Consider the following 18,006-nt stretch of genomic DNA (forward strand, 5'->3'; position numbering starts at 1 on the left):
GGTTATTTGTGGGGCCTGCCTGGTGTTTTTACATGAGTAGAATGTGTGCTTTTATTTAAAATGCATCTCTGGGTTATTTGTGGGGCATAGGAATTTGTTCATTTCCCCCCCAAAGTATAGTCCGCCCCCACAAGGTCTGAGGGACAGCGGACCGGCCCACGGCTGAAAAAGTTTGCTGACCCCTGGTGTAATAGATCTCTGGCAGACATGTCCAGGCGGTCGACCGTGATCAACAGCCAGATCCCGGGGTGATTGCTGTTGATCGTGGGACCTATATTTGGGTGCGTGGCATGTTGTCAATCATTTCTTTCCTGGCAGCCGGCGGCAGACGTGCGTGCGATTGACAGCGCTGGAGTTTAGGGTGAGCGGAGTTTTGCAAACCCCAATAAAAAGATCAACATCTCTTTCCATCCACCACCCCACGCACGCTCCTTCTCTGTCCCTGGGTAGATCGCTGCCTTTTTTTATATACTGGGAGTATATCGCAGTATCTTGAGAGCTGGACGTGCCTTCATCTATGGTATTAAATGTTTAGTAATATTAGGATTTAATTAGGACTCGTATGTTCTAACTGGGAGAGAAGACTGCCTTGATGTGACCTCGATAGGGATTTGTGGTGTTTAATTAGTATCTATGCGTAAGGACTGTGGGGGGTTCGGCTGGGTGTTTGCCAGTATGCGGATGATACCCAGCTCTACCTCTCTTTCAAATCAGAAGCAGTGAAGGCGGTGAAGGTCCTGTGTGAGTGTCTGGAGGTGGTTGGAGGATGGATGGCAGCTAACAGATTGAGGTTGAATCTTGACAAGACAAAAGTGCTGTTTCTGGGGGACAGGAGGCGGGCGGGTGTGGAGGACTCCCTGGTCCTGAATGGGGTCACTGTGCCTCTGAAGGACCAGGTGCGCAGCCTGGGGGTCATTTTGGACTCACAGATGTCCATGGAGGCGCAGGTCCATTCTGCGTCCAGGGCGGCTGTCTACCAGCTCCATCTGGTACGCAGGATGAGACCCTCCTTATCTGCAGACTGTCTCGCCAGAGTGGTGCATGCTCTAGTTATCTCCCGCTTGGACTACTGCCATGCGCTCTACGTGGGGCTACCTTTGAAGGTGACTTGGAAATGACAACTAATCCAGAATATTTGGGTAGGAGAGCCAACATAATGCCAACATATTTCACATCCGGCAACTTATGTGCTCCTTTGTTTCAGATAATACATAGGTTGTTGTTGTTTAGCTGTTCAGTCGTGTCCGACTCTTCATGACCCCATGAACCAGAGCTCGACAGGCACTCCTGTCTTCCACTGCCTCCCGCAGCTTGGTCAAACTCATTATTTTGACCAATACATAGGTAAACGAGTCTAAAAAGCCCGGGACACTAATTTTCACGGCCCTCTAGCGGCTACGGTGGCTCGTTTACCAGAAGTCATGTACAGTCATACCTTGGAAGCTGAACGGAATCCGTTCCGGGAGTCCATTCAACTTCCAAAACGTTCAAAAACCAAACTGGTTTCTAATTGGCTGCAGGAAGCTCCTGCAGCCAATCGGAAGCCACGGAAGCCCCGCCAGACGTTCGGCTTCTGAAAGAACGTTCACAAACACTCACTTCCGGGTTTGGGAACCAAAACGTTCAACTGTTAAGGAGTTCATCAACCAAGGTATACCTGATTCTGACCGAACTAAACCTTCTAGTATGGGTTTTTAGCGTTTGATGTTTTATTTTGTTTTTATATGTGCTGGAAGCCGTTGAGAGTGGCTGGGGCACCCCAGACAGATGGGCGGGGTATAAATAATAAAATTATTACTATTATTATTATTATTATTAGTAGTAGTAGTAGTAGCAGCATACAGTTGTACCTTGGGTTAAGAACTTAATTCGTTCTGGAGGTCCGTTCTTAACCTGAAACTGTTCTTAACCTGAAGCACCACTTTAGCTAATGGGGCCTCCCACTGCCGCTGCGCGATTTCTGTTCTCATCCTGAAGCAAAGTTCTTAACCCGAGGTACTATTTCTGGGTTAGTGGAGTCTGTAACCTGAAGCATCTGTAACCCGAGGTACCACTGTATATTTTGCTTTAGGAGGCTTAGTTTGGGGGAGACAGCTCTGCAACTGAGGCTTAAACATGCCATGGAAAGTCATCACCTTGGCTGCGAAGTGTGGGTGACTGGGTAAGCTTCCCTGGGGTGCAGAACAAAGTGTACCCCAATTCTCCAGGCTTCCAGGAGATCGCTTGGAGATAAACAGTTTGGGAATGCTTGGCTATCCGTGCCTTGCGGAAGTCACAGACAGCAAGTTGTGGCACGACTCCTCATAGACCAGGAATGTTTAGGAATGCTGGCGGTTAACCAAACTTCAGCTTCAAAGGTTCTTCAGTCCCTGGAAACATCATTTTTGAATCCGGATACCCACAAAAGCCAGAATTTCACCATTTGCAAACTTCGTGAGATAAAACCTGGTCGTGCATGGGGACTCCTGCAGGGGTGTTTGGGGGCTCTGTCAGAGGCCTTGATAGTCAGACTATCCTCCACCAGGGCTAGGGCCTTCTCAGTGGTGGCTCCGACCTGGTGGAATGCTCTGTCCCAGGAGACCAGGGCCCTGCAGGATTTAACCTCCTTCCGCAGGGCCTGTAAGCCAGAGCTATTCTGCCGGGCCTTTAATTTGAATTCAGCCTGATCTTTTATTTCCCTTCTCTTCCCTCCCCTTTTATGAAGATCACCCGCTCTGAGACCCCACAGCTAATTCTCCCCTGGCTCAAGTAGGGCCAATTCAGCCAGCTAGCCCTGGGGATTATCTAATTGATTTTTAATTTTTGAATTTTATGGTTCTTCATGTTTTTATACTGTATTTTATGCTGCTTTTATAATTAAGTGTTTTAAAGTGTTTTAAATTTGTTGTTAGCAGTCCTTAGCCTGGTTTTTGAACCGGGAAGGGCAGGGTATAAATAAAATTTTATTATTATTATTATTATTATTATTATTATTATTATTACAGTTCCCACTTTTTTGTGGGGTGGTGAAATGCAGTTTAACGATATGGGTTGTATGGAGCCCATGCTGATTTTTGATTTTTGAATTTTATTGGTTTTTTTTATACTGTATTTTCTGCTGCTTTTATAATTAAGTGTTTTAAATTTGTTGTTAGCCGCCCTGAGCCCGATTTTTGAACTGGGAAGGGAGAGGTATAAATAAAATTATTATTATTATTATTATTATTGATGCTGGCCATCAGAAGTAAAACGATAAATGTTCTGAAAGAGTCGCTGCCAGTCAGTGTAGACCTAAAGGTTGATCGTGGGGGTGTCTGTATCGCAGCTCGATCCCCTCCCCCCAAATGCTAAACAACTTTGGTCTCTCCCTCCAAAAAAAGCTCGACAACTCTTGGCAACGACAATGGGTAGATCGCTGCCAGTTTTTTTAATACTGGGAGTAGATCGCGGTCGCTTGGGAGTTGGACCTGCCTGGTGTAGACGATACGGTGAAACCACAGGGGGCAAGGCTAGAAGGCGTTTTCAGGAGTGGCACCCACCCTGAAGATGTCAAAGAGTTCCACAACTATATAATTTTTCATAGACATATGAAGGCAGCTGTGTTCCGGGAAGCTTATAATGTTTGATATGGAAGAAGCAAAGATCGCCCATGTTGAAGGATTCTTCAACGTCAACTTCGTTGGACTGGTCACGTTGTGCGGATGCCGGGTTATCGTCTTCCAAAGCAACTACAGTGGTACCTCGGGTTAAGTACTTAATTCGTTCTGGAGGTCCGTTCTTAACCTGAAACTGTTCTTAACCTGAAGCACCACTTTAGCTAATGGGGCCTCCTGCTGCTGCCGTAGCATGATTTCTGTTCTCATTCTGAAGCAAAGTTCTTAACCCGAGGCACTATTTCTGGGTTAGCGGAGTCTGTAACCTGAAGTGTATGTAACCTGAAGTGTATGTAACCTGAAGTGTATGTAACCCTCCAGTTGGAGAACAGTCCCAGCTCCTGCCAACCTAGCAGTTCGAAAGCACGTCAAAGTGCAAGTAGATAAATAGGTACCGCTCCGGCGGGAAGGTAAATGGCGTTTCCGTGCGCTGCTCTGGTTCGCCAGAAGGGGCTTAGTCATGCTGGCCACATGACCCGGAAAAACTGTCTGCGGACAAACGCCGGCTCGCTCGGCCAGTAAAGCGAGATGAGCGCCACAACCCCAGAGTCGTTTGTAACTGGACTTAACTGTCAGGGGTCCTTTACCTTTACCTTTTTTATCCTAATAAAATGATTCAGGGACCTTTTCCCCCAGTGACCTTCAGCAGGATGCCACAAACAAGGTGCAAAGGCATCAATTTTCTGCCACCAGTTTCCCCCCCTACCCCCAGAAACTAGTTTTTAGAGGTAGGCTACCCCTGAACATAAGGAACGCAGGTGGCGCTGTGGGTTAAACCACAGAGCCTAGGGCTTGCCGATCAGAAGGTCGGCGGTTCGAATCCCTGCGACAGGGTGAGCTCCCGTTGCTCGGTCCCTGCTCCTGCCAACCTAGCAGTTCGAAAGCACACCAGTGCAAGTAGATAAATAGGTACCGCTCCGGCGGGAAGGTGAACGGCGTTTCCGTGCGCTGCTCTGGTTCGCCAGAAGCGGCTTAGTCATGCTGGCCACATGACCAGGAAGCTGTACGCCGGCTCCCTCTGCCAATAAAGCGAGATGAGCGCCGCAACCCCAGAGTCGTCCACGACTGGACCCAATGGTCAGGGGTCCCTTTACCTTTATCCCTGAACATGGAGGCTCGTCAGAGCTTGCATCAATTTAACGTACCTTTCGAAGAAGAAGCGGATCACCACAAGCAGGAGGGCCAAGGGCAGGCTCAGCAAGAGGTGGCGGGGCTGAGGGTAGCTGATCTCTTCTGTCTCCTTCATGTCCTCCCAGGTGATCCCTGGTGGGAGCCAGTATTCGTGGCGCCAAATCCATTCGGTCACTGGTAGCACCATCCTGCCCACAGGAGAAGAAAGAGAGAACGAGGTGAGAGGGAGACAACGGGGAAAATATGTGGCGAGGCAGCGTGGTGTAGTGGTTAGAGTGTCAGATCTGGGAGAGCAGGGTTCAATTCCCCATTTGGACACGGAGTTCACTCCTTATCTTTACAGAGGGAGGAGGAGCTTGATATAATAATAATTTATAATAATAATTTATTATTTATACCCTGGAAATCTAGCTGAGTTTCCCCAGCCACTCTGGGTGGCTACCAATCGAGTGTTAAAAACAATACAGCTATATCTCCACCCCTTTGGGAAACTTGAAAGTCAATACTTTCACATACAGTGGTACCTTGGTTCTCAAACTTAATCTGTTCCGGAAGTCCGTTCCAAAACCAAAAGCGTTCCAAAACCAAGGCGTGCTTTCCCATAGAAAGTAATGCAAAACAGGGCTTTTATCCATTTCCACAATCACTCACTCACTCAGTAGCTGAACTGGGTTCCACACAGCCACGAAAACAAATGAACCGAAAAAGCCTCAAAAACAAAAGCGCCCAACTTAATCCGTTCCAGAAGTCCGTTTGACTTCCGAAATGTTCGGAAACCAAGGGGCGGCTTCTGATTGGTGCAGGCGCCCTGGAAACAACAGCTGACAGCTGCATTGGACGTTCGGTTTCCGAAAAACGTTCGAAAACCGGAACACTTACTTCCAGGAACCAAGGCGTTTGAGAACCAAGGTACCACTGTATATCTGGTTTTGGGCTGCAAAACTGTTGCCACACCCTGTTTTGGAGCGAATCGGTTGGGGTTTGGGGTGATAGCTATGAGGCTTGAGTTCCAATCGCTAACTTGGTCGGGTACTGCAAAACAACCGCAACGGTTTGGCAGATGTGAGGAGAGGGTTCCAAATTTCGGGAAGATGGAGCAAGCTGGTTTCCTCCTGTTCCTGGAAGGTAGGACTCAAATCAAGGGCTTTGAGTTACGAGAAAGGAGAAGCCGACTAAACATCTGGGGAAAACTTTCTGGTGATTTAAGGATGGCGGTAAGAACCATTCATTAGTGGAACGGTCTCCCTCGGGAGAAGGTGAGGAACGATGAAAAGATCAGGAAATCCAGAACGGCAAAATTCAGGTTTGGTGTTCAGAGAAGTATCCCTCAGTTCAGCTTCAATGGATGATAAACTGGTTCTGTCTAAACGTGTATCTTTCTCTCTCTTTCCAACGTCTTGCGGAAAGGCTACTGTATTCCTTATCTTCACCCCCCCACACCAAACCACACTTGATAATTTGAAATAGCAAAAACAGCTTTGTTCGTTAATTAACCGCAGGCTGTTTGTATACAAGCCCAGCTCCTATAACAGGACATTTGAAAATTTGAATGCCGTTCCTTTGAAAACAAAACTAAGGCAGAGACCTTTGCTGTAGGCCCCACCTGTTGGTATTAAATGCAATTATAATTGCAAGCCGGCTTCCAGACAATGGAGGACGTGTTTGCAATGCACGTCGCAATGAATGCAAAGGAACAAACAACAAACAACATTTCATACGGAGACTGCAACAGAGAATCGGGAGCGCTTGGCTCTGCAGCAACTCGCGAGGAACTCGGGAGAATGGTTGCTATTAAGGCTCGGGGAAAGAATCACGGAATCACAGAATTATAGAATTGAAAGGGACCCTGACGATCATTTAGTCCAACCCCCTGCAATGCTGGAATATGCAGTTGTCCCACACAGAAATCGTGCTGTTTCAGGTTATCATCCTCAAGGTGGTAAAAAGTTTCTGTTTATCATCAGTGGGGTGGTAAAAAGGATGATTGCCAGCTGCATTCACTTCCACTCCCGAAAGACTCCTGAATATCTCTTCACTCCCCACACCAAAAATAAAAAATCCAGCACATAAGTCGTACCTTGTTAGTACAGTGGTACCTCAGGTTAAGTACATAATTTGTTCCGGAGGTCCGTACTTAACCTGAAACTGTTCTTAACCTGAAGCACCACTTTAGCTAATGGGGCCTCCCGCTGTTGCCGCACAACCAGAGCACAATTTCTGTTCTCATCCTGAAGCAAAGTTCTTAACCCCAGGTAATATTTCTGAGTTAGCGGAGTCTGTAACCTGAAGCGTATGTAACCCGAGGTACCACTGTAAAGGTAAAGGGACCCCTGACCCTTAAGTCCAGTTGCGGACGACTCTGGGGTGGCAACACTCATCTTGCTTTACTGACCGAGGGAGCCGGCGTTTGTCTGCAGACAGTTTTTCTGGGTCATGTGGCCAGCATGACTAAGCCGCTTCTGGCGAACCAGAGCAGCGCACAGAAATGCTGTTTACCTTCCTGCCGGAGCGGTACCTATTTATCTACTTGCACTTTGACGTGCTTTCGAACTGCTAGGTTGGCAGGAGCAGGGAGCGAGCAACGGGAGCTCACCCCGTTGCGGGGATTCGAACCGCCGACCTTTTGATTGGCAAGCCCTAGGCCACAGCGCCACCCGTGTCCCTGAATGCCTTGTTACCCGTACGTTTTGGCTCCCGAATGCTGAAAGTGTTCCAGTTTCTGAACATTGCTGGGAGGCAGAACTTCCTGCAGCCCATCGGAAGCTGAACTTTGATTTCGAACATTTTCAGAAGTCGAACGGACTTCTGGGAACGGATTACGTTCGCGAACCAAGCTACGGCTGTAGTTTGCTTTCCTGAGCTGCAAACGGCAGACAATTTGAAGAGATGGATCCGATATCATGATACAGACTTCAAACCAGTTTTGGACGATATCTTTTTCTGGGAAAAGAGGTGCCAGAACTCACCATGATCGCTTCCCTTTGAGAATGGCAACAGTGCCCACCTGAGAGGTGCCGGAACTGAGTTCCGGTGAGGTTTGGCTGAAAAAAAGTGCTGGATATATCAATATCCAGTCCTAATGGGTGGAGTGGATAATTCTGCTTTGTTTCATCAACAGTTACATTTGGATCCATCCCTCTCAGCACAGCAATGAGGAGACAGACATATGCTTCTACAGAGGCGGTTGGCCGTACATTCACAGGGAAACCAAAATGCTTGTTTACAAAGCTATTGCACCACCAAACTTACTGCATGCTTGTGAAACATGGACCAATTATAAACGCCACCTTCAACTCCTCGAAAGATTCCATCAGCGGTGTCTCTGAAAATTTTTACACATCACTTGGGAAGACAGACGAACTGATGCCAGTGTACTGGAAGAAGCAAAGATCACCAGTGTTGAAGCAACGATTCTTCAACATCAACTTTGTTGGACTGGTCATGTTGTGCGGATGCCTGATAATCGTCTTCCAAAGCAACTACTTAACTTAACTTAAAAATGGAAAGCGTGATGCTGTTGGTCAACAAAAGAGGCTTAAAGACTCTCTCAAGGCAAATATTTAAAAAATGTAGCACAGTGGTACCTCTGGTTGCGAACGGGATCTGTTCCGGAGGCCCGTTCGCAACATGAGCAGAACGCAACCCGCGTCTGCGCGTGTGTGGGTCACGATTCGCCGCTTCTGTGCATGCGCATAACCCATTCTGGTACTTCCGGGTTGCCGTGGGACGCAACCTGAAAACGCTCTACCTGAAGCAAATGTAACATGAGGTATGACTGTATAAACACCGACAACTGGGGAACACTGGCCTGTGAGCGCTCCAGTTGGAGAACAGCCTTTAGCAAAGGTGTCGTGGGCTTTGAAGACACTCGAACTCAGGACGAAAGGGAGAAATGCGCTAAGAGGAAGGCACGCTTGGCAGACCCTCACCGGGATCAACTCCCACCTGGAAACCTATGTCCCCACTGCGGAAGGACGTGGGGATCCAGAATTGGCCTCCACAGTCACTTACGGACTCACTGTTAAAACCGTGTTTATGGGAGACAATCTTACTTGGCTACAAGGGATCGCCAAAGAAGACGAACGGAGAAGCATGTAAGGCAACGGTAGCCTCTTTGGCTTCCATTCAGAGGGAACACCCATCCCAGCTACAAAATGCAAAAATGCAGAACAGTCCGCGAGGCTCCTCTCATGCGGCGCTGTTCTTTGGGAATTACACCCACAGGAAAGCAAAGCTTTTCTCGTCACAACCTCCTGACATTTTCCCTGCAGTTGTGATTCAGCCAGCAAGGGTGAGTGGGTGGGTGGCAGGGCCACGAAAGCTCAGCGAAGGTTGATCTCCATGAATGGGGGAGGGATCAAGTTTCCAGCATGTCTCCCTTTGAGTTGGATTTCCGAGCCTTGAGTCATCGCATCTGGCCTCGCTCCAAATTTCCAGCGTTATTTTGGAACTCAACAGAGAGCATCGCTTGACGCAAGGCCATGGGCCTACAGGACTTGCTTCCCTTTCTCCCCGCTTGCCATCAAAACACCCTCCGACGTTTCTCCGATGAAAATAAGGACATCCGATTCCATCCCCTCCAACAGTTCTCTGATAAAAGCAGAGACATTCCTGCCAACACTTCTCCAATGAAAATAGGGACATCTTATTCCACATGCAAGGTTAAACCACAGAGCCTAGGGCTTGCCGATCAGAAGGTCGGCGGTTCGAATCCCTGCGATGGGGTGAGCTCCCGTTGCTCAGTCCCTGCTCCTGCCAACCTAGCAGTTCGAAAGCACACCGGTGCAAGTAGATAAATAGGTACCGCTCCAGCGGGAAGGTAAACGGCCTTTCCGTGCGCTGCTCTGGTTCGCCAGAAGCGGCTTAGTCATGCTGGCCACATGACCCATAAGCTGAACGCCGGCTCCCTCGCCCAATAAAGCGAGATCAGCGCCGCAACCCCAGAGTCAGTCATGACTGGACCTAATGGTCAGGGGTCCCTTTACCTTTACCTTTATTCCACATGCTCCCAATTCTCTGATGCAAATAAGGACGTCCTAAGGAAAAGCGGGACATTCTGAGATAAAATCAGAAACCGGGGCAGCAGCTAGACTGGGGACTGGGAGTGGCCGCCGAGAACATATAACACCGGTCCTGAAAGACCTACATTGGCTCCCAGGACGCTTCCAAGCACAATTCAAAGTGTTGGTGCTGACCTTTGAAGTCCTAAATGGCCTCGGCCCAATATATCTGAAGGAGCATCTCCACCCTCATTGTCCAGCCTGGACACTGAGGTCCAGCTCCAAGGGCCTTCTGGTGTTTCCCTCCCTGCGACAAGTGAGGTTGCAGGCAACCAGGCAGAGGGCCTTCTCGGTGGTGGCACCCGCCCTGTAGAACGCCCTCCCATCAGATGCCAAGGAAATAAACAACTACCTGACTTTTAGAAGACATCTGAAGGCAGCCCTGTTGAGGGAAGTTTTTAATGTTTGGCGTTTTATCGTGTTTTTAATATTCTGTTGGAAGCCGCCCACAGTGGCTGGGGAAATCCAGCCAGATGAGCAGGGTAAATAAATATTGTTATTATCTGTAAATCCGGGACTGTCCCTGGAAACTAAGGACACTTGGAAGGTCTGAAATCTTTGGCACTTTGCAGCACTTTGAGAGCCCATCTCTCACTTTGGGGCTGTCCACGTTCCCGATTTTTCTGGCTCCAATATCATAGAACTGTAGAGTTGGAAGAGACCCCAAGAGTCATCCAGTCTAACCCGCTTCTATGCAGGAATCTCCTGTCTAGAGTGCGACTCGAACTCAAGACCCTGATATAAATGTTTGTGCGTTTGTGCTTGTGTACCCCTTGCCAATGGGACGCGGGTGGCGCTGTGGGTTAAACCACAGAGCCTAGGGCTTGCCGATCAGAAGGTTGGCGGTTTGAATCCCCGCGACGGGGTGAGCTCCCGTTGCTTGGTCCCTGATCCTGCCAACCTAGCAGTTCAAAAGCATGTCAAAGTGCAAGTAGATACATAGGAACAGCTCCAGCGGGAAGGTAAACAGCGTTTCCGTGCGCTGCTCTGGTTCTCCAGAAGCGGCTTAGTCCTGCTGGCCACATGACTCGGAAGCTGTACGCCGGCTCCCTCGGCCAGTAAAGCGAGATGAGCGCCACAACCCCAGAGTCGGCCACGACTGGACCTGATGGTCAGGGGTCCCTTTACCTTTACTTTACCCCTTGCCAAGGCTCCATTCTGATGAGCCTTCATTGTGCCCATCCTTAAGGATGATTTTGGGTCACACCAGGACGTGCTGACTCAGAGAAGGCAACGCAACCTGGTTGGGGTTCGGCTACCCTGATTGGCCTATGAGATACAAATGTGTGATGCACAGTGAGTTAGGCAACAGCCCATTAAATTGCCCAAGGTATGTGCCTGTTTGGCATACATTTAACGCCATTAATCGCAGACAATAATCCTTGCTTTTCACCAGCACCCCATAATTTCATTTCTCAACCACCTGCTTGCTAAAGTTCCATTGCACACATCTAATGAATCAGGCCGGAGGAGAGAAATTGGATGCAGTTCACATTGAAAGGGGAACTGACTACCGTATTTTTTGCTCTACAAGACTCACTTTTTCCCTCCTAAAAAGTAAGGGGAAATGTGTGTGCGTCTTATGGAGCGAATGCAGGCTGCGCAGCTATCCCAGAAGCCAGAACAGCAAGAGGGATTGCTGCTTTCACTGCGCAGCGATCCCTCTTGCTGTTCTGGCTTCTGAGATAATATTTTTTTTCTTGTTTTCCTCTTCCAAAAACTAGGTGCGTCTTGTGGTCTGGTGCCTCTTATAGAGCGAAAAATACGCTATTTGAATAAATATTGTAATATTAAAGATACGTAATCACTTGAAAGAATCAATTAGGCCTAGGATTAAAATTGGGATTAAATATATAAACAAGAAAATGTACGAAAAGAAAAGTTAGGAAATATGATGATGACGACTGTGATACGGTTTATGAAACGACGATACAGGAAACTGCTATATATAATTACTAAGAAATTCAGATGGAAGAGGTTTGAGGAAGTTAAATAATAATATGTTTATGAAGATGGATCTTAATTAATTAATTGTTAGTCAAGTGATGATTTGTTGTATTGTATGTTTTATATTCTTTTTTCTTTTTCTTTTTTCCCCTGTTTCATTCTTTTTCCTTTATTATTGTCAACTTTTTCTTCTTTGTTATCTTTATGTATGGACCACACACACACACACACACACACACACACCTATAATATATCTCTATAAATATCTATCTATGTATCTATCTATCTATAAATAAATAAAAAGATTTTTCTTTTACAAACATGATCGGCTGGGAAACCTGCCCCGAACCTTTGCCGTTTGCATGGAAACAGATCTGTGTGCTAGAAACTGTTTGCAGCAAAGATGTAGGCCCTGGCGCTCCCTTCCCTTCAGCTTTCCTTTGTCACCGAGAAAAGGAGAGCAAGTTGTGGGGCAGCGAGCCAGATTCTCTCTTTGCTCCCTCGCCACTATAAATTCTAGCCTCGTCCGCAGGGCCTGCGGGTGGCAAAGGCTGCCCACACTCGCTGTCTGGGAAGGAGAAGAGGTTTGCAAAAGAGAGAACCAGAAAGTCGGAGAGTCAGGAGAGAAATTCTGCCCCAAAATCCATCGCCTTCAACATCCTCTTCCCAGCTGCGGTCATTTAGATCAGGGACCTCTCCCATGCCCAGGGTGGTGCCAGGAGCAAAAAGTGCTTCTGTAGAAGGTTGCCTTAGAATCATTGGTGGGCAAAATATTTTGGATATAATATTCAGTTAGAATCCTGGGAAAGGTTAGGTAAAGGTAAAGGGACCCCTGACCATTAGCTCACCCCGTCGCGGGGATTCGAACCATCGACCTTCTGATCAGCAAGTCCTAGGCTCTGTGGTTTAACCCACAGAGCCACCCGCATCCCTTGGGAAAGGTTAGAATCCTATCCATTCTGAAAGGAAATCAGCCCTGAGGGCTCACTGGAAGGACAGATCCTGAAGCTGAGACTCCAAGACTTTGGCCACCTCATGAGAAGAGAAGACTCCCTGGAAAAGACCCAGATGTTGGGAAAGATGGAGGGCACAAGGAGAAGGGGACGACAGAGGACGAGATGGTGGGACAGTGTTCACGAAGCTACCAGCATGAGTTTGACCAAACTGCGGGAGGCAGTGGAAGACAGGAGTGCCTGGCGTGCTCTGGTCCAGGGGGTCAGGAAGAGGCGGACACAACTAAATGACTCAACAACAATAGGTATCTAAAGCCATTGGCTCATGTTTCCATGCAACCAGTCCATGCAGTATGCAGGCACCCTATATATAGAAAGGGGCAAACCAGTGATATTTTAGGGAGCAGGCTAGAAGGCGGGGCCCATGACTTACATCATAGAAGCCTACACAACACAAAACACTGTTGCTGTAGGTCGGTTTTATTTTATTTGTTTATAATAATAATAATAATAATAATAATAATAATAATAATAATTTATTATTTATACCCCGCCCATCTGGCTGGGTTTCCCCAGCCACTCTGGGCGGCTTCCAGAAAAATATTAAAATACTGTAATACATCAAACATTAAAAGCTTCCCTAAACAGGGCTGCCTTCAGATGTCTTCTGAATGTCAGGTAGTTGTTTATCTCTTTGACATCTGCTGGGAGGGCGTTCCACAGGGCGGGCGCCACCACTGAGAAGGCCCTCTGCCTGGTTCCCTGTAACCTCACTTCTCGCAGTGCGGGAACCGCCAGAAGGTCCTCAGCGCTGGACCTCAGCGTCTGGGCAGAACGATGGGGGTGGAGACGCTCCTTCAGGTATACTGGACCGAGGCCATTTAGGGCTTTAAAGGTCAGCACCAACACTTTGAATTGTGCTCGGAAACGTACTTTTATCTTATATTCTGGAAATGTACATCCAGTGGGTTTTTTCCTTTAATTTTTTTGGGGGCCCCCAAGAGAGTGGGGCCCTAAGTGATAGCTTGTTTAGCTTAAATGTAAATCTGGCACTGGGCAGAGAGCACAGTCGTCAGGATTAGTTCCTCCTCGAATATCTCTGATTCACCAGCAAGGCCCTGAGGCCCTGATCTCTTCCCACCCCAAAAAACCCACAGCGGATTCACTTACTCATTGCAGGCAACAGCTAATCCTGCACTTATCTTGGTTTCAACAACACACACACATACGCTGTGTTGTTTATGGTGCCAAAGGGAAGCACCTAAATTTCTTAATCGATAAATCAACAACAACAATTCTCTATCAACAGCACTCCCCAGTGAGTAGTTAGAATGTTTCTGCACATTCCACGCTTTCACAAAAGCTTAAGCGATTAGCTAGGGAAAGGGTGCAACTCGCAGCTAACTACATGTAGACACCAGCCAGCTTTAGGCTTGTTTTTATACCGGCATGTGTCAAATATTTCCTATAATCTGCTTCCACTTCTCAGCAAAGGCTACTCACTACAAGACTGAGCTATGAATCATGGAAGTTCCTGGTGTGCATCAGTGAAAACCTGGACAAAGTTGCTGTCGTGTTTTTGTTGTTGTCAAAGTTGTTGAGGTTTTTTTTTTTTGTTGTTTTTTTTAGGAACATCTCTTCCCCCCACCCCCGAAAATGTTTTTGGGCTTTTCTATGATTTTAAGGTCCGTATAGTAAAAGCTATGGTTTTCCCAGTAGTGATGTATGGAAGTGAAAGCTGGACTATAAAGAAGGCTGATCGCCGATGAATTGATGCTTTTGAATTCTGGTGCTGGAGGAGACTCTTGAGAGTCCCATGGACAGCAAGAAGAAGATCAAACGTATCCATTCTGAAGGAAATCAGCCCTGAGTGCTCCCTGGAAGGACAGATCCTGAAGCTGAGGCTCCAAGACTTTGGCCACCTCATGAGAAGAGAAGACTCCCTGGAAAAGACCCTGATGTTGGGAAAGATGGAGGGCGCAAGGAGAAGGGGACGACAGAGGACGAGATGGTGGGACAGTGTTCTCGAAGCTACCAGCATGAGTTTGACCAAACTGCGGGGGGCAGTGGAAGACAGGAGTGCCTAGCGTGCTCTGGTCCATGGGATCACCAAGAGGCGGAGACGACTAAACAACTAAACAACAACAACAAAAGCAAGTAAACACTGGTAATTAAAAACAAAAGAGCAAAAGCTACATGTGTACCTAACTCTATATTTTAGAAAGTTGTTTGCTCGCGGTGCATTTTGGGTAATGATATCAAGATTTGCACAACGGCGCCCGAGGGTGAGCAACAGGTTTCCGCCAACGCTCGGGTGCCATTTTGAATCAAGATGGCGGGCTGAACAGTTCAAAAGCCTGCTTATTCTAACCACTGAACAACGCTGCCTACGAGACCGCTGGGACCACGTGCGCAGAGAGCGCTACATTTCTATCCGCAAGTAAACGGTTCAAAACTGAGACTCCCTGCAAGGTAACAACAACAAGAACAACAACAATAATATTAATATTCTAGATAATGATGTACCAAAAGAGTTGGTTAAAACACACACACACACACCGTATACCCAAATATGGAAAAAAGGAGAGGTTTAAAACAAAAGAAAAATGGCTTTTGAGAACAATGGAGTAAACGGAACTGGCAAGATTAACAGCAAACATTAGAGACCAAAATGCCCCCCAAAATAATAATTGAGGACTGGAGACCTGTCACTGAGTATTTAAAGAACTACTATAGGGATGCGAAAATGTGAGCAGGACTTGAAATATGAGCAACGGAGTTAGTTGTTAAGAAAAATTGCTCAAAATATACATGAGAAGGGTAAATATGGAAAGGAGGCGAGGTCGGGAAGTCAATGGATAAAGTCATTTATTTATGTTTACATTTGTGAAGTCTTTCTCTCTGTTTTGTGAAAACACCAATAAATAAGATTTGAAATAGTAGCAGTAAAGGTAAAGGGACCCCTGACCATTAGGTCCAGTCGTGGCCGACTCTGGGGTTGCGACACTCATCTTGCTTTATTGGCCGAGGGAGCCGGCGTACAGCTTCCGGGTCATGTGGCCAGCAGGACTAAGCCGCTTCTGGCGAACCAGAGCAGCGCACGGAAACACCGTTTCCCTTCCAGCCAGAGCGGTACCTATTTATCTACTTGCACTTTGACGTGCTTTCGAACTGCTAGGTGGGCAGGAGCAGGGACCGAGCAACAGGAGCTCACCCCGTCGTGGGGATTCGAACCGCCGACCTTCTGATCGGCAAGTCCTAGGCTCTGTGGTTTAACCCACAGCACCACCCGCGTCCCATATAGTAGTAGCTGTAATAATAATAATAATAATAATAAAATAATAAAAACATGAATGGGACGTCGAAGGCCGGGCCGCATTCCGTTTTGGGCAACTTTCTGGGGGCCGCACCAATTTGGCTGACATACATTCTCCTTCTCTCTCTCTCTCTCTCTCTCTCTCTCTCTCTCTCACACACACACACACACACACACACAAACACACACACCTGCTGCTCAAATCTCTCCATCTTTCACCCAGGTAACCCAATAGCACCATTGCAATCAAACGACACCCTCCACGCAGGTGAAGCACTCGATGAGCTACCTTCGCGAGAGCCGCACGCCTGGCCCCATGGCCCTCAGGCAGGGAGGTCCTGCTCCGAAACGAAGCCAGCCAAGCCACCACCCCCGCAGAGACCACCCCCAAGCTCTGACCTTGCACAAAAGCCGCTTTTGAGGTCCAAAGCGGCTCCCTCTGACGACTCCGTTGCAGCTTCCAGCCTCTGCTCAGAGCAGGAGAGGCAACAAATGAGATTAAGAAGGGGAGGGCGATGTTTCCCTTTAAGGATCCCTTTTTATCAGATTAACTCGGCTGCCTCCACCCACGGTTTGCATTCTCTCTCCTTTTTTTTGGTCCAAGGCCACAGATCTTCGCAGCTGCCAGTCCCTTACCTCAAAGGTTGCTCGAGGAGAGCAGAGCATTGTGTTCCGAAACTCGCACTCGCACCCTGCAGATGTTTCCTCCCCGGCAGCCCACGTGCAAACCGGGGCTGCTTCTGCAGGAAAGCAGCTCAAATCAACCCCTCGCTTTTGCCCACGTCGCCTAGTGTGCGCAGCACTGGCTGGCAGTAGCTACTTCGGGGGCAGAGAAGGGTTATTCCCGAAATCTGCCAAATTATTCGGCACCCTCTTGCATTTCTCTGGTGTCCTGTTCTGGTCCTTCTCAACCTCAGCCCTCCAGGTGTTTTTGGCCTACAACTCCCATGATCCCTAGCTAGCAGAACCAGTGGTCAGGGATGATGGGAATTGTAGTCTCAAAACATCTGGAGGGCCGAAGTTGAGGAAGCCTGTCCTATTCCATCATCATCATCATCATCATCATAACAACGTCATCTGAGAATTATCATCCCCTCCAACATTTCTCTGATGAAAATATTCCACACCCTCCAACATGCCTCCGATAAAAATAGGGATGCCCTATTCCATGACGGTGATGATTATTAATTTTATTTATACCCCACCCATATGACTGGGTTGCCCCAGAAGCTCTGGGCGGTTTCTAACAGAGATAAAAACATAATAAAAAATGAAATATTAAAAAAACAACTTCCCTATACAGTCGTACCTTGGTTTTCAAACAGCTTACTTTTTGAATGTTTTGGCTCCTGAACGCCGCAAACCCGGAAGTGACTATTTCGGTTTGTGAACTATTTTTGGATGTTGAACGTCCGACGGTGATTCCGCAGCTTCCAATTGGCTGGAGGAGCTTCCTGAAGCCAGTCGGAAGCCGCGCTGTGGTTTTCGAATGTTTTGGAAATCGAACGGACTTCCAGAACAGATTCCGTTCAACTTCCGAGGTATGACTGTACAGAGCTGCCTTCAGATGTCTTCTAAAGGTTGCAGAGTTACTTATCCCCTGGCTCACATAATTCCGTACCCTCCGACATTTCTCTGATGAAGGTCGGTGGTTTGAATCCCCGTGACGGAGTGAGCTCCCGTTGCTCGGTCCCTGCTCCTGCCAACCTAGCAGTTCGAAAGCACATCAAAGTGCAAGTAGATCAATAGGTACCGCTCTGGTGGGAAGGTAAACGGCGTTTCCGTGCGCTGCTCTGGTTTGCCAGAAGCGGCTTAGTCATGCTGGCCACATACCTGGAAGCTGTACGCCGGCTCCCTCGGCCAGTAAAGAGAGATGAGCGCCGCAACCCCAGAGTCAGCCACGACTGGACCTAATGGTCAGGGGTCCCTTTACCTTTACCTTTAAAGCACCATTGTATGTATTGCGA

At 47.8% G+C, this 18,006-nt stretch overlaps 1 protein-coding gene across 3 annotated transcripts in view; it reads right to left on the reverse strand.

Annotated features, from left to right (window-relative positions):
• The window catches only part of CERS4 (ceramide synthase 4), a 72,667-nt gene that overhangs the window by 26,271 nt on the left and 28,390 nt on the right, over positions 1-18,006 (reverse strand). For 2 of the 3 annotated variants that reach the window (XM_080989083.1, XM_080989081.1), the window contains exon 2: positions 4,778-4,951. In XM_080989083.1, coding sequence (XP_080845209.1) covers positions 4,778-4,950 — 173 coding nt within the window. In that variant the 5' untranslated portion in view covers position 4,951. Of the gene's footprint in view, positions 1-4,777; positions 4,952-16,438; positions 16,588-18,006 lie in introns of those variants that run through there. The other variant, XM_080989082.1, reaches the window with a different exon arrangement.

The sequence above is a fragment of the Podarcis pityusensis genome, assembly GCF_964106645.2.
Source record: "Podarcis pityusensis genome assembly, chromosome: 18".
NCBI classification, from domain to species: domain Eukaryota; kingdom Metazoa; phylum Chordata; class Lepidosauria; order Squamata; family Lacertidae; genus Podarcis; species Podarcis pityusensis.